The 16158-nt window shown below is 41.1% G+C and overlaps 3 protein-coding genes across 5 annotated transcripts; 1 reads left to right on the forward strand and 2 right to left on the reverse strand.

The window, feature by feature from the left end:
• Positions 1 to 1329: 1329 nt before the first annotated feature.
• Positions 1330 to 6604, forward strand: LOC104421836. 2 transcript variants are annotated; one of them, XM_010033958.3, is made up of 6 exons: positions 1330 to 2199; positions 2499 to 2719; positions 3851 to 4142; positions 4231 to 4316; positions 4392 to 4489; positions 5788 to 6604. In XM_010033958.3, the coding sequence occupies exons 1-6, from the start codon at positions 1906 to 1908 to the stop codon at positions 6033 to 6035; spliced, it is 1239 nt and encodes a 412-aa protein (XP_010032260.1). In that variant the 5' UTR covers positions 1330 to 1905; the 3' UTR covers positions 6036 to 6604. The 2 variants fall into 2 exon arrangements, with proteins under 2 accessions (XP_010032260.1, XP_010032268.1); XM_010033966.3 differs by having other exon boundaries at positions 4392 to 4483.
• Positions 6605 to 7371: 767 nt separating this feature from the next.
• LOC104421852 (non-specific lipid-transfer protein 2) lies at positions 7372 to 8122 on the reverse strand. The gene has a single exon (XM_010033978.3). The coding sequence runs from the start codon at positions 8021 to 8023 to the stop codon at positions 7736 to 7738; it is 288 nt and encodes a 95-aa protein (XP_010032280.1). The 5' UTR covers positions 8024 to 8122; the 3' UTR covers positions 7372 to 7735.
• A 2566-nt stretch (positions 8123 to 10688) lies between these two features.
• On the reverse strand, positions 10689 to 15138 carry LOC104421861 (L-Ala-D/L-amino acid epimerase). Of its 2 annotated transcripts, XR_005548488.1 has the most exons (8): positions 14495 to 15138; positions 13512 to 13622; positions 13122 to 13338; positions 12549 to 12882; positions 12321 to 12382; positions 12127 to 12199; positions 11704 to 11998; positions 10689 to 10735 (listed from the first exon to the last, which is right to left on the reverse strand). XR_005548488.1 is itself a non-coding variant. In XM_010033989.3 (7 exons), coding segments are annotated over exons 1-7 (1272 nt in total). In that variant the 5' UTR covers positions 14969 to 15138; the 3' UTR covers positions 11567 to 11997. The 2 variants fall into 2 exon arrangements, 1 of the variants encoding a protein (XP_010032291.2); XM_010033989.3 differs by lacking the exon at positions 10689 to 10735 and having other exon boundaries at positions 11567 to 11998.
• Between the last annotated feature and the right edge of the window lie 1020 nt (positions 15139 to 16158).

The raw sequence follows: 16158 nt of genomic DNA on the forward strand, positions 1-16158 counted from the left end.
GAGCAAAAAAAAATAAGCTATCACTTAATACTCCTTATGCGAAAAATGGGTTTATAAATATTGGCCAAAAAATAAAAATAAAAAACGAGTTAAGTGAACAATGGATTCAAGTATTAACCCAATACCCCTTTTCAACAATTTTCAATTATCTAAAATATTTATTTAAGTACCGAACCTGTGCACCTTGAAATCTCATAAATGAAAAATTCAATAAAATTTTTGGAGAGGCTTGGGGTCAAAGCTCACGGGTAGCACCATTGTTGACTTTTTATTTTTTATTATTTTGATGATATATATTTTTCTTTTCCTGATCCTGGCGGTGTCATGACTCATGAGTGCGATCTTTTACTCTTCCGTCCTAAAATAAAATAAAAAAAAAATGAAATTAAAGAAAATAAAAATAAATAAAAAAGTAGGGGAAAAAGGGCCGACCACAAGTTTTAAAGTTTTCGCATCGTGCGTGGGTCCCGCGCTCCCCTCGTGATCCGCACGTGAGGCCAAAACCTCCTCAATCCGAACCTACAACAAACCCACCAATCGCAAGGCAGCATTTTTTTTTCTCTCTCCACTTTTCTGATTGAACCCATCCACCTGTCCCATCCATCACCTTATCATTCTAATTTCAAAATAACTAAATTAACAATCTCAATTTTCAGAATTTTCTATTTTAAAAAAAAAACCCATCCTAATTTTGTTTTTCCAAACTCGGGTCTTAGTAAGGAAGAAAACAACCGACCAAAAAAAAAAAAGTAAGGAAGGAAATCTCTAAGAAAAAAAAAGGGAAAAGATTTAATTTGGGGAAAAAGGATAAATTTTAAATTTGTACCAACCCCTTCACCTATCCCATCACCTCATCAATATTCTAATTTTAAAATAACTAAATTAATAATCTCAATTTTCAAAATTTTCTGTTCTTATTAAAAATCCCCATCCCAATTTTCTTTCCCCAAAACCGAGCCTTATATAAGGAAAAAAACCCAATTAGAGAAAAATCTCTGAGGAAAAAATGGAACAAAATTAAAATTTTGGAAAAATGGATAAATTAATCTAAATTTGGAGCACAGTAAACCCCCCAAAACAGAGACTGGCCCTAGTTTTCTTTTCCCAAAACTGTGCCTTAAATAAGGAACAAAACCCAATTAGAGAAAAAAATCCCTCAGATAAAAATGGAAAAAAATAAAAATTTGGGGAAAAATGGATTAAATTCCACATTTTGGAACACTGTAAACCCCCACAAAAAAAAAAAAAAAAACAGAGAGAGAGAGAGAGAGAGAGAGAGGGAGAGAGAGAGAGTGGCCCCTCCTGCCTTGGTGCTACTGCTGGGGGGCCTTGCTCTTCTTCAGTCTACAATCCCCACCTTCCAAAACCTTCCACCCCTCCTCTCTCTCTCTCTCTCTCTTCAAGCCTCAGTCTCCTCTGTCGATCCGTCTTCGCTTCCAGTCCAGCCCCCTTGGCCCTTAAGCTATTCCCCAGCCTCAAGAGGTTCTTGGGTTTCTTGCTGCTGTGCTGTTCTGCTCTGTTCTTGGGCGATCTGGTCAGCTCTCGACGATCGGTGATCTCTGTCGAGCTCCTCTGCGAGGATTTCGCTTCCTGGGTTCCCCTCCTTTTCGCCTCATCCGGGCTACTGGGGAGCCGCCATTCGGAGCTCCCGTCTCGTGGTTTGGGTGGAATCTGAGATTCTTGTGCGTGTGCGTGTGTGCTGAGATAGACTGAAGAGATAGTTCCTTGAATCCGTCGATTTTTCCCGTTGCCCCTCTTGGGTTCTTGTGCTTTCGAGCCTTTCTTGATCGAGGACTCGAGAAAGGCGTGGGAAAGCACCGAAAGTGCCTCCATTTTTTCGGGTCTCACTTTCTTGTCCTTTGGTTTTTCCTGGAGTTGGACCATTTTCGTGGGGGAGAGGAAAGAATGTTGGGAACTGGATTGCAGTTCGGGAGAGTTCGCGGGGAGGACCGGTTTTACGTCCCCGTCAAGGCGAGGAAGAACCAGAACCAGACGCAGAGGCAATCGGCCGTGAGGAGTAAGAACGATGAGAGCGAAGGCCCTGCTGATTCGAAGAGTAAGCCTTTTCCTCCTTCTGAGAACGGGGATTCGACGGAGGCGGCGAATCCGGCGGATAAGAGCTCGGCGACCTCTCGCAGTAATCTCGACAGATTCTTGGACTCGACCACTCCTTCAGTCCAAGCTCAGTCTTTCTCCAAGGTTTACATAATCAATGTCTATTCACGGGTCGTTCAGCTTGTCGAGAAAACGTTAGAGATTTTTAAGGAAAAAATATGAAAGTATGTCCATATCTTGTAATTGCTTTCTATCTGATGTGACAATGGGGTGATGGGTTTGGTGATCTGAGCAGCTTTATTGCTGGGTTGAGCTAGATGGGTTAGCTGAGATGAGATTATATAGTCCACTTTGTCCAAGCAATTAGATGATTGATTTTAGTTCATTTCTCTGAGTTTTTTAAAGAAGTTATTTGATATGTGTGTTGTGTGTTTGCGCTGCAGACGATGCAGCAGACGATGAGGGGGTGGAAGGCTTGTGATGATGAGTTCCAGCCTTACTTCACTTTGGGTGATCTGTGGGATTCATTTAAGGAATGGAGTGCGTATGGCGCAGGAGTGCCTTTGCTATTAGATGGAAGAGATTCTGTTGTTCAATACTATGTCCCGTACTTATCGGGCATTCAACTGTATGGTCCATCTACTACGCCAAATGCTAAGTCGAGGTATTCATATGCTTCGAGTTCAATTGAATGTGTCACACCAAGCTGCACCATCACCTTATTTTATCAGCTGTCTGAGATCAGTTAATGTTTTCTTTCCCTTAAGCAGTGTGTTGTCTGTTGAGTTGGCAGTTCATTTTTTCATTGCGCTCACATGATTTCCTCCATGTGTTTGGGTCTTGTTTATCTATCTCATTAGAGGATATTGCATGTTGCTACCTCTCTCTCTTTGCGCCAATGTAATAGTGTTAAGCTGTGCTTTTCACTCATCTGCCTCCTAAGTTTGTTTATCTCACTAAAGTGGGAGCTTTACCTGGATGTCAGAACAGAAACTTGTTTTTTTAATGGCGCGTTCAATTATTCCAAGTGCACGAGTCCCCCATTTTGTAACATCTTAAGTGGTTGCAAATGCTTAGGTCTCCCATTCTGTGACCTTATGGCCATTTCTATGATTCCCCCATTTCTGTTCCCTTCTTTAGCTTATCACCATGTGGTGCAATGTATGATTTTTCCATTTCCGGATGAGTTGTTTGTGAGACGCTTCTCAATTAGAAGTTAGACTTGGACTGACTAATGAAAGAAGCCATATATGTACTTGCTTTTCCTCTTGTAATGCAAATGAACTGAAGTAAAACTAGACAGAGTTAGTTGCATCAGATAGGGACTATGGATTGTAGGGTACACTTTTCATCAACAAAGGATTTTCTTTATAGTCCCCGCCCTATCAGATGTGTCAACTTCATGATGTTCCAGTGCTAGTGCCTATAAGGTTGGCAAATTATTTAATGTTATTTGTGTATCCATAGTTGTCAACTTACACATGGGAATGTACATAAATACATACATGTTTAATATGTACTAAGTTTAGATAAAAATAAGTGCATAGGTATACACCAATTTATAGAGACCCATGTATAAATGTATGTACAAGCTAGCATGTGCACATATTGCTTGCATTTGTTGTTTGTAGTATTAATTAACATAGTGAGTTTTAATGCTTGGTTTTCAATTTGCCTCTAGTGCTGCATCATTTATTCTGTTACCTTCGTTCCTGCTCTGCTGTATGGTTCTTCCCCTTATTGCTCCTTATCTTGTAGCATCTATGTTTACATTGTTAAAGTCCCAAAATTGTAGGTCAGCTGGTGAGGACAGTGACGGTGATTACGACAGGGACTCAAGTAGTAGTGATGGAAGCAGTGATAATGAAATTGAGAAAGGCATGCTTTCTAGGAACCTCCAGCATTATGATCATCCAGCAAATTTGGTTTCTTCTAGAATTGGTGGGTTGTCCATGAGTGATGAGCAAAGTTCAGGGATGGAAGGCTTTTCTAGTGATGATGGTGACACCAGCAGCACTAGAGGTTGCCTACTGTTTGAATACATGGAGCAAGATCCTCCCTATAGCCGTGAACCATTGGCAGACAAGGTTAGTAGTTCTCTTGAATATTTTCAAAATTAAACCCTGGCTGATCTCCAATCTGACTCTTCTTCTATTTCTCCTTGTTCTCTGTTAGGTGATGGATCTTGCACGTCAATTTCCAGCTCTGAAGACTTTCAGAAGCTATGATTTGCTGCCATCAAGTTGGATCTCTGTAGCATGGTGAGATTTCAGAATTTTCCCGCCACAGCATCATGATGCATGGGGTTTTTATTGACTTTTCTGGTATGCCGATAGGTACCCAATATATCGGATACCAACTGGTCCGACACTAAAAGATTTGGATGCTTGCTTTCTTACTTATCACTCCCTTTCGACGCCTATTGAAGGTACTGGTATGTGTTGACCTTTTTACGACATTTTGTGTATATATCTGTGCCTACTAGTACAAAGACATAGGTGGGTGTGCACACATACATGATAAATACCTGTTTACATGTGATGGAGAAAGGGATGGCGAGACTTGGACCAGTTATAATACCTAGGGAGAGTGGCTTTTACCAACTTGGTCTCGATACTGCCCTCATAAGTTACACCCTTTCCCCTTCTATTCCACTCCACATAAGAGCTGTGTCTGAGCTCCTCTTCCTATAGCATACTTTTTTCAGTTAATTACAAGTTATTGTAGGATCACAATAATCTAGTACGTCAACTCCACAATAAAAACTAAAGCCAAAGGTAACATCCTAAGTGACTTGGGCTGATAAATTGAATGGGGTGGAAGATTGTGATGCTGAAATAGAAGTGTAGAAATGACATCATTATGGCTCCTGCATCTCATTAATTGTAGCATTGCAAGAAGTGCCTGAGAACTACCTTGCAATTTGAAGATAAATGATGAAACTCACATGAGCAGCTTTCCGATGTTAATTGATGGTAATCACTGATGGCACAGTGAGGGGATGGTAGTGCTTCTAGTAAACAAGAGAGGGAACCATGGAAATCCAATTCTTTCACACATTACATCTGAGGTGCTGTTAGGTTTGGTTGCAGAAGATGTCGAATTTCTTGCTATCCTTCACTGTGAAGAGTGTAGGGTGTTCTCATGAGAAGTCCTGGTGGCATTTTATTGGTCTGGAAGCCATCAGATAGTATCAAAATGGTCTCAACTGTACTAAATATCACATATGTAAATGGTTGGTGCTAAACTCAATAATGCCTTTTCCTGATTGACATGAGCATCTGACTAACATATTATGATGTACATGTTCTATTGCCTATACATACTTTAAGCATCTGCGCATTTTTGCACTGTTATAGTGATATTAGATGCAACTTTTTAGCCAAAAAGCTTCTTGCTGGTGAAAAGTATTATTTCCTGTAGGGGTCCCCTACTTTTCTGGTCCCATATGATCTAAACATTTTAGTAGTCTCTCTTATCTCCTCCAGTAACTATTGGATTTTGTATTTGTTTATGAACACTAAACATTTTATTATTTTCCCCTTGCTCCATCACATTAATCCACACATGATCTCATATGAGATCTTTTATCAATCTTTTGAAACTGAGGAAATTTGCTTATACTCTAATTTGTCAGTGAACTGTATCTATGGATGATGAATGAATTGTATATTTTACCTTTTCTTTTAGATGTCTTTGCATCTTATGAAGCAAAGTCTGAATGATTTGCAGGTAGTGGAGGTACCCGTCCTCCAGTTGTTGTCTGTCCCAATGAAATGGGTGGTGTCCCAAAGATAAGCTTAACAGTTTTTGGGATGGCTTCCTACAAGTTTAAAGGATCCATGTGGACACAAAACGGGGTCAGTGAGCGTCTAATGGCGAATTACCTCACGCAGGCTGCAGAAAATTGGCTGAGACTGCATGGGGCTAATCACCCAGACTTCCAGTTCTTTGCTTCCCATGGCATGTATGCCAGGTGATGATACATGGGCAGTCTCATCATTTTAATAAAAAAAAAAAAATTCTCTCCACGCACAAAAGAAGCATGTGATGAACAAAATCGTACTCGAATTTTGGGGAGTAGCTATCTTGCTTTTGGAGCAACTTTTGTTGAAATGGTTAGCTGTTGCTTTCGTGACAAAGAACAACAAAAACTGGGTACTCCCAAAATGGAGGCAAGAAAAGAATCAGAAAGGTGTGCAAGTATGAAAACTGAGAACTTTCTACAGAAGGTGAGGATCTTGATTGGGGCCAGAAGATACACATGGAAGAGAAGCCCATAAGAGTGACAAAAGGTGTAAAATGGGCTAAAAGTGACTGTTATCTGTCGTTCTTCCCTTTCCTTCTTCTGGCAGATGTCTTACTAGACTTGCTACTTACCTGCATAATGATGATCTCATGATAACGGAGGAAAAACCATATGGTTTAGTTCACTTGGGGAGTTTGATTTGGTTGTCAGATGAGCTAAAAGAATTTGATTTTGGCGTTCCATGTTACTTTTTGGTTGATTGATAGGCAAGAAAATAAGAATATTTTTTTCCTTTAGTTATTTGCTGGCTTTTTCCATCCAGTAGTGTAATATCTGTTAGTTTACTGCTTTTCGTGGTTGCTCATGGTGGATTGGCCCCTGCAGAGTGGATTTTATGTCTGCATGACTTCAATACTCTAAAAGAAAGCTGCCCCACAATTGGAGTGAAAAAGACATCGTTTTAGTAGAGTCTCTTATTCGCCATAGGTGTGCTATATCCCTTGTTTAGGCAGTGCTCCTATGTAAGTTTTGGAATAAGGGTTTGTTTGCTTAAATTATTGGGGAGTCTGCTTGGGAGAAAAATGGCTAGTTTATCAGAATATGTTTAGATCCTCAAGGTTTGACTGGATCTAAATATTGGCTAGATAAGCCTCTTCCAGTCACCATCCTTGCAGATCGGATCATCTATATCTCTTCCAGACAGGAAGCACGTCTCTCAGAGAAGTCATCATCTGAGGAGGTAGTTCTTGTAGATGCGGATGAGAACTTGAAGATGATGTTTGAGGTGTGTGGCTGCAGCCTACACTTGTATCTGTCCTCGCGCAAAGTTATCAAGTCTTATAATAACTAGAAAAATTTGAGTTTTCTGGTGAAGCTGAGCATCATTGATGCCGAAGAGTTGTTTGCTAATGCGTTTTTGATTGTAGTGATTGTTTGTACTATGTAGTGATGGTACTGATAAATGGTGGTGATTGCTGAAGCTAGAGCTCAATGATGAGAATTTGTTATGTGACATCTTCTGATTGTAGCATTGAGAGGCTGAACATCCATAGATATTGCTCGCCAAATTGGACCAGTCACACCGGATTGACATTGCTTGCAATATTGCATATAAGAGAAGATACAACAGCTGAAACAATGTGCTTTGAGCCAGATTATGCCTTGTAGTAGTACATCCCAAGCAAGATAATACATTAGAACAAGCCTGGAAATGAGTACATGTGGTAAGTGAGGCCGTGACCCGCTTACCATTTTCATCTCTCACCCAGTGCCTTCACATCATATATAGCAACATAAGCACATGCAACAAAGGACTTAAAACCCTCTTAAAATATGACAAAATGGTGCATCAGAACATAGGTAAAATTCTTAGTTACCGAAGTAGGACTAAAGGCATTGATAATGAAAGCTCTAGGCATGACTGGCTACGTCTCAGCACTTGGGAAAGGGAGTGCCACAAGTGCTGGCCACTTTCTTGGCATTGGGGGAACTGACAAACTTCTTGAGGTTCGGGTTTTGGAGGTACTGGCAGAGGCAGGGCTTCTGCTCCTTGATCTTGCTGCAGCACAGAGTGGTCGGTGGGGTTGCAGAGGTGATCGCGCTCACGCACGCGCTCAGCTCTATCGGCCTGCATGTCACAGCGGCCTCAACGCGCACCCCTGCTTCCGCTAGGAGCAGCACCGCCAGAAGAGCGCAGAGCGCAACCCCCAGGGCCCTCATTGCTTCTGCTTTGGTTGCTCTAGGAGGATGTGAGGAGAAAGAACTAAGAGTGTGTTTGGGTGTGTACTTGGGTCAGCGTGATGCACTTGGCTTTGGTTGATGCATGAATTTATAGGAGCCAAATTGGTGAGGTGAAAAAGAAAAAGAAAAGGGTTTTTTTTTTTTAATTACTCCCTCTGGAATGAGATCTGCCACTAGCTTTGGTTGGTCAGTCATCAATCAGTGCTTTAATTGGGCCACTGCAATGCAGCATGGTTAATTATTCCTGCTCATAATGAGGATCAGCATGCTCAAGATGCCCTTTATTTCCCCTCAAGATTAGCTAAATAAGGTCCAAAACAGTTTCAGAATCATTACTGCTGTGCAGGGAAAGATGTGAAGGCAACTTTCCGCAACACTGTTTGCTTTCGGTGATGCTGATGTGGGGTTGTAATTTCATGCAATCATACAACATGTTCTCATCATTAGTTGGTCCACAGACATGCATATTTCCTAATCATTCATTCTGTTCATCTCAGCAATGCAAGGATTGCTTTGAACACACTGGCTTATAGCTAGCGATTTGGCCATTAAGTCCTTGACTAAACTCATCTCGATCTTAAATGAGTGTCTAGCACGCGTTTCCCTGGTCATCTACATCAAGCCGACTCTTTCGGTAAGGAAGGCCCATTGAGACAATGGTCACATTGCTCGATGGATTACACAAGCCGCATGGTTTTAAAGTTAAAAGGATATGGTGATTAAGAACATTTGGATAAGCTATTATCAGCTGCTATAGAGCAAGCAAAAGTCAAAATTTCGGTGATCCATGAGATGACATGCTTCCTTCGTTGGGCCGTCAGGATCACATGATGTATCCGGCGAAAGACACTTTAAGGATCACGCTTTCTATTTGGTCAAAATATTCTCCTAGAAATGTCTTTAAATCTACATGCAAAAGCTCCTTTTCTTTTTCCATTTTTGTTTATGTTTTAGTCTCCTCTTTCCTTCAATGCTGGAGCCTTTAATTCTTGGTCCAGATACGATTTACATTTACACAACAAAGTTCTAACCATGCGACATGAAGCGCCTAATGTTAACGAGGGAAAAAGAAAAACATTAGAACAAGAGCCAAATATAAGAGAGAGTCTAAATTACGTTCCCGAGGGTGAAATTGATCAATCAGTAACATGGTCCTAAACTTTTTATTTTCCCTTCTAATCAATTTTCGTCGGAAAATTATTGATATGCCACTGTGTCGCGTTTGACGGCCGGCAATAACAGTTCAGTTAGCAATTTTAGGCACAAATTAACTAGAATGATTATATTGAAATTTATTGCAAAAGATCTAGAATTATATTGACAAAAATGAAAAATTAGAATTATATTGATATATGTATAATAAATTTAAAACTAATTACGTAATTTTCCTATTTCCCAAAGGACCATAGACTCATTACATTTCACATGCGAGCCACCTATCGAAATTAATCTTGGAACATGTAAGTAGATCTCTAACTTCAAGAAAGCTGAGGAACAGTAGAGATTGTACAGATCATTCACAACTTTGCTTAAGGCAAAACAGGGTCGGGTTAAACAAATGTTAACCCATCATTATGGGACCAACTTGGTCCAAAGCTAAAGTGAAAATAATCACGGCGCTTTAATGGATTACACTGGCGCAAGCACCAAAAGGGTTGTCGTGAGTGATTGCATCTCCCATAAGATCTCCATAACTTTGATTTTTGGGTTCAGCAGAGAGCTCAAGCCATCATTGAACCGGTCAAGGCTTTGTACCTGATGAGGATGATAATGATGGGTTTTCATGATTACTTCACGTTAACAAATGATTCCCCACTAGGCTCGTCATTTGGATGGTTCCGATCGACAATGATCCAACTTAAATCGATCAATTTAACCTGTTTTTGACTTGTAACTGGCTTGACTTTTACTACTAAAATACTTCATATTTATCTTACTTAAGTCCAAATTTAAGTGAGAGTGCGGAGCAAGCGAATGTGAGAGATGAGAGTGAGTAAAGATATAATCATGAAGATGAGTCTAAATAACTCGTGAAATTATTTAATACTCATATTATTTTGGACTTTACTATTTTCAACCCATTTATTAGATATAATTAAACCATATAATAACTCAATCCACCAAATATGAATTAGGAAATGGATTTACGACCGATTTTGACGAATCTATCTCCGCATAGAAACTATTGCTAGGATAGTCACCATCTTGATGGTCTTCAATTGATACTTCTACTAGGTGATCTTTCAATTGATACTTCTACGTAGTCGGAACTAACGCCGCGAGAGTCCTAGATGACTCGTTTGCTCTAACGATCGGGACCAATAATAATCCACAGCAAGTAAATAAGAACACGCCTAAGATTTGAGCTGTAGCATAACATGTGGTCTCGTGAAAGAGTCGAGTGGTTGAATTAAACGGGTACCAACCCATCTTGAGAAGAGAATAGCCAGGTTTCGTTTATCATGAAAGCCTGACATGATGAATGCGCTTTTGAGTAATTGCGATCATTATGTGAGCATGCCTCAGAAAAGTGCAGCTCCATAGGAAAAGCAGCTTTCTACAGAGTGAAGAATGGCCAATTTAATGTCATTGATGTTCCTTGAGATGCAAGGTTACAGCTTCCCAAGATCACATTTTTCCTTCCTTTTTTCTTGTGTGAACTAGCATTTGCTTGAAGCCACCAGTTCTCACCTGCATATTACACACACACACACACACACAGAGCTATTATCTAGTGCCGGTTACCTTAATTGATCTGTGTAAGTCAGTTGCCCATAGTCTAAGTCGAAGATAAAAAATTTGCCATAAGTTCGAAGATGTCCATAGAAATCAGGCCTTCTATGCTTCTTAAGTCCCGTTCACCGAAAAGATTCAAGATTCCAGTGCTGACTTTAAAGCAACTTCTGTATGAATGTCATTGTGACCAGGAGACTTAGGACATACATAATTTGTAACAACACAGTATGTATTATATTTGACAGCTTATCAGCTCATTAACAAGAAGTACTATAAATAACAAACTCCTCTCTCTCTCTCTCTCCCTCCCTCTCTCTCTCTCTCTCTCACACACACACACACACACATCTCCAAAGCAGCATTTAGGCACCCAGATCACATTTTGAAAAATGAAACGGATAAAAACAAAATTAGCATATAAGCATGAAGTTACATCGTCACCAGAAGGAAATTAAGATCTGTTCAGAGACAGGTATCTCTCTCTCTTAATATCTGTTCAGAGACAAGTAGCTCTCTCTCTCTCTCTCTCAAGTATCTCTCTTTATCCATTTTGAGGAATAGAATGGATGGGCAGAGTTTGGCATATAAGCATGGAGTTACATCATCACAGAAAGCAATTAAGATCTTTTCAGAGACAAGTATCTCTCTATCCATTTTGAGAATGGAATGGATAGACAGTTTGACATATAATCATGAAGTTACGTCATCACAGAAAGCAATTAATATCTGCTCACAGACTACTCTCTCTCTCATGCGCACACGTGGCAACCCTATCACATTTTGAAGAATAGAATGGATAGACAGAGATTGGCATATAAGCACAAAGTTACATCAACACAGAAAGACATTAAGATCTGTTCAGAGACACAACAAATGTAGAGAAATTTGTCTAAGAGAGTTGTTAGCGAAGTTCATTTAGGTACCTTTTTATTTATGGGCTAAAGATCCTCAAGCAGACCAGTCCATAACTATGCAAACAACAACAAACACCACCTGGGCTCAATTGACTTTTCAGCCAATTAGTTAGCCAGGTAAATACCAAGGCTTGTCAGTGGACCAAATATCCTGAGCAATTGAGCCAAGTGCTTCCATGTCATCAGAGGCCACTTTTCTATAGCATGAGTTGATTGAACGCAACCAAAGTCCACAAAGATAGGAAAGATACACTTCATGAATGATTGAAACAGGAGTTGTTGAAGTAATTGACTTTCTACCAATCTGAGATTTAAAGATAAGATAACAGCATAACGTGAAACATTAGAGAATTCTTAGTCAAATGAAAAAGTAGATCAAGGAAGTTGTACATTTTGATTCTACATTAAATGATGAGAAACAAAAAGATTTACCAGACAATGTTATCCCAATGAAGAAAGCCGCCATGGCCTCTAGCATTACTGAATCTATAATTGGCACCAGACGCTAGACGGAAACAAGAAGATGGTGTCAGAGCAACAAAACTTTGCTAGTGGTATTCATCAAGCTGTTCCAACTCAAAAGCAGGACTGTAGACAACCGAAGTCAATAGCTCAGTCAATAATACCTTTGTAACCACCAAAAACTGGATCTTCTGCTAGCAGTAAGGGAGTATCGAGATCAATGAACCTGAACAGATTGTCGAACATATTAGTCCTTTTTTCCATGGCCGTAGCAAATTATGCAAACTCAAATTAACTTTTCTGACATGAAAAGCATCTAATGCATTAACGAACTATGTATTGGATAAATAAGATTTACTCAGCACAGTATCAGCAGAAATGGCAATACTAACTTGAAACAACCAAAGCCAGCAGCAAGGTGGCCGGCGAAGCCCATGGCTAGCCTAGTCTCAACCATACCACCAATCATCAGGTCCAAACCATGTTCTCTTGCAAACTCAATAATATCAAGGGCCCCAACCACTCCAAGTTTTGCGAGCTTTATGTTAATGACATTTGCTAAATTTCCTTTTACGATTGTCTTGACGTCATCCATGCTTCGGCAGCTCTCATCAGCTGCAACAGAAATCCCATATTTCCCTATAGCAATTCGACTGACATGTCCAAGACCTTCCCAATCATCTCTGTGAACTGGCTGCTCAAAGAGAATGGGAGTAACCCCCATCTCTGTAAAGAATGAAGGAGAAAAGAGTTAAAAACTGAATGAGACAGAAAAGTATTTGAAATGCTAAGGAATTCAGGTTGTCACCTTAAGAAGAAACAAGGTTTCAAAAGCCCTTTTTTTTTTCTTTTTTCTTTTTTCAGTTGAGCGACAGTGGGAGAAAGAAAGAGAAGATTCATAATCTGCCAACATTTTGATGCAGGCATAACAAAGATAGGTTTTGCACGTCCATAACATTCTTTACCATGGAGTTTATCAAGGACTAGAATAGCTTCTGAAGACTTGTATCCTTCATTAGCATCCAGAATAAATGAACAAGTAGGGTGCACAGCCCGTATTGCTTGAAGAACCTCAATATCTGCTTTCAGATCCTTCCCCACCTTGAGCTTCAAAGTTTGGAAACCTTGTTTCCTATATTTAAGAGCCAAGTCAGCAGCTTCAGCTGGTAACACAATTGGAATCTGCACATGTAGAGGACAAACTTAATTTAAATTCTCTCCCAAGAAAAAACAAAGAAACTGAAATCAGGACATTATACATATGTAATTCAAAGACAGGAGGAGTAGGTGGCATTGCCAAGATCATACATTTTTAGGAACTATCTTCCCACTTGATAGTCAAGATAGAAACTTACTGTTATGTCTGTTGTTAATGTATTCGAAGCTCCACCGAACAATTTCCACAATGGTGTTCCGATGCTGTTGGCAACTGCATCAATCAATGCCATCTCAACTCCTGCCCGAACCTTCAGTTGGAGATATATGATGTCATGATAATACTAGTAATAATAACGATAATAATCATGAAAATTTTAGGGAGTGACCAGGATACCCCAGTTGGTAGAAAAGTTAGTCTCATAGGCAGACACCGCATAGCCACCTAGTCCATTACATTTTCAGAAAAACAAATATATCTTCTGACATTATAACAGGCCTGATTGATCATAAAGGCAAGATAGATTAACCATTTCATTCTATGCCAATGCTAGATTCTTCCACAAGCAAGCTGCTTTTTAGCCTCAACTTCACTGGACCATGTCACTACAGGTTTGAAACAAACTTAAATTAACATACACAATGCCTATGATCCACATTAAAGCTGAATAAAGCACAAAATGCTCAATTGATAACCACACAAAACATTCTGAGATATTCAAAATAATGTATAATCAAATTCAAAACTGTCGACATTGGGTTTTTTTTTCTCTTTCTTGAAAGAGTTATCCATGAGTTAATCAACCTATCTTTAAAATGACCCCTCCATGAATCTATCACATCCACAAAACCAAATAAATTTCGATTCACACTGATGAAAATTCCCGGCACAGCGAATGCAAAATCACCAGTAGCAAACCACAGTAAGTAAATGAAAATCACAATCAAACACTGCAAAAGTCAGAAAGAGGGCGAAGTTAAAAGTAGACAATTATCGAGATGCAAAGGTCTTCCTCAAGCACTCCTCCTCACTCGTTTATGGGTGAACTTCACGTATTCTTTCGACTCGCAAATATGAGATTTGCAGACGCCATTCATGTCTACGTTTTCTAACAGAGTAAGCATCACGCAGATCACCAAACTAGGACAAATTGAGCCCAGAAGCTCGATCGAAAGAACTCACAGAAGCGAAGTCGTGTCCAGGAAGAATGGCCGCAATCTGCCCCAAAGCTCTCCCCAGCCCCATCGCGGGGCTCCTCCTCAGCGCCTCGCAGGCCTCCCTCGCCTTCTCCATCGCCGTCCCCTGATCCTCCGCCGTCACGGACGGCAGCACCGGCGCCTCCCCCCACCCCGCGCAGCCGTTCCTCAGCTCCACCCTCACCGCCACGTTCCCCACCCGCTCCAGCCTCGACGTCGCGATCGTGAACGGCGCGGCCAGCGGCACGTCCAGCGCCCTGCTCTCCGCCCTCCGCACCTCCACCGCGAACGTCTCCATCAGGCTGCCGAGCCCCAGCACGACCGGGGCCGGCCGCGGCGGCGCGACGGGGTCGCAGTGGGCGCGGGCCCGGGAGCCGAAGCTCCGGCCTCTCGGGGCGCTGCCGGCGGGGGCGAGGCGACCGTTGACCGACCGCGGGAGGGAGAGGTGCGACGTCAGCATGGCGGCCGTTACTGTTAAGCTGTTATGAGGAAGTGGGTATGCGGTGGGATTGAGGGCAGTGGAGAGCCGCCATTGTTAAGCTGTTCCTTTGGATGCTTTCGTCACTGGTCGGGGGCCAGATCGAGGCAGGGATGGACAGAGGAAAACATAAACAAAGATGGTACTGAACTGTTTTTTTTTTGGAGTTTCTGCCGGGTGATGACTGGATCTGACGTGGAGTTGGAGACTTTCCGCTTTGCCTGGTGGGTCCCAAAAATGTTGGGTAGAGCTCCGCCGGCGTGACAATATTCAACTTCATTCATCATGCAGCATGTGTCGTATTTGGGTTAACTTGTAAGAGCCCAGCATCTTCTTCCTTCAATTAATTATTTTTTATTAATTTTTTTTCCCTTCGTCTGCTTCCTCCTTCCAATCCGTCGAAGACGACAGGGCTTCCACTCAAACTCATTATCAACTTGATTTCGCGGATCGCCTTCCGCCACCACGTCACTGCTATCTCAGTCCTCCGTTGTCAAGCTCGAACTTGGCCGGCAAACTTGAGCCTAAGATTTCGGATCTAAGCTCGAGCCGGCCCTAAATTTGTGATGTAAAGCTTAGCTCGAACTTGAATTAATAGATTGGAGGTCGACCGTGGTTGGCATAGGCAACGGATGAGACAATGGCATGATTCGTCAACACGGCATAAGGCCTTGAGTTCTTGGTTAATGAGGGTGCCGATGTAAAGGGCGTGGGAGGAGTTGGATAGGAGGTGGATGTTGGAGGCTAGAGAAGAAGTAGGTGAAGATGGAGGGTAAGATGTAGGCGAAATGCCGGAGGCAATGGGGTCTTAGGAGTGAGAGCATTTTGAAAAAAAGAGGGCGGGCTTTGTTCTTTTTCTCAAAAAATAAAAAATAAAAATGTAGAAGACATAAGAGAGAGATTGTTGTACAATCGAAGAGAGAGAAGATAAATAAGTTTTTGATAGGTGGGTTCAAATATGACATATGTTGTCCAGTGGATGAACTTGGATTTTGCCACACTAGCATCACAATGCTACCCAATATTTTCTCAATCCCTTAGGACGTGTTAAGCATCATGTGTGTGTGCGTGTCTATATATATATGTTGACCATGCTTTTTTGTAATTTAAATTCCCATAAAGAAAAAATTCATTTCTATACATAAATTTTATGTTAAGTCAAAGGTCCCCGC

The sequence above is a fragment of the Eucalyptus grandis genome, chromosome 2 (assembly GCF_016545825.1).
Source record: "Eucalyptus grandis isolate ANBG69807.140 chromosome 2, ASM1654582v1, whole genome shotgun sequence".
Taxonomy (NCBI): Eukaryota; Viridiplantae; Streptophyta; class Magnoliopsida; order Myrtales; family Myrtaceae; genus Eucalyptus; species Eucalyptus grandis.

Coding starts and splice junctions, on each gene's coding strand:
- LOC104421836 (XM_010033958.3), top strand. CDS start 1,906: ATGTTGGGAACTGGATTGCAGTTCGGGAGAGTTCGCGGGGAGGACCGG. Junction 2,200..2,498: donor AAGCTCAGTCTTTCTCCAAG/GTTTACATAATC, acceptor TTTGCGCTGCAG/ACGATGCAGCAGACGATGAG. Junction 2,720..3,850: donor ACGCCAAATGCTAAGTCGAG/GTATTCATATGC, acceptor CCAAAATTGTAG/GTCAGCTGGTGAGGACAGTG.
- LOC104421852 (XM_010033978.3), bottom strand. CDS start 8,023: ATGAGGGCCCTGGGGGTTGCGCTCTGCGCTCTTCTGGCGGTGCTGCTC.
- LOC104421861 (XM_010033989.3), bottom strand. CDS start 14,968: ATGCTGACGTCGCACCTCTCCCTCCCGCGGTCGGTCAACGGTCGCCTC. Junction 12,883..13,121: donor AGTCCTTGATAAACTCCATG/GTAAAGAATGTT, acceptor CATTCTTTACAG/AGATGGGGGTTACTCCCATT. Junction 12,200..12,320: donor AGTTTTTGGTGGTTACAAAG/GTATTATTGACT, acceptor GTTTCCGTCTAG/CGTCTGGTGCCAATTATAGA.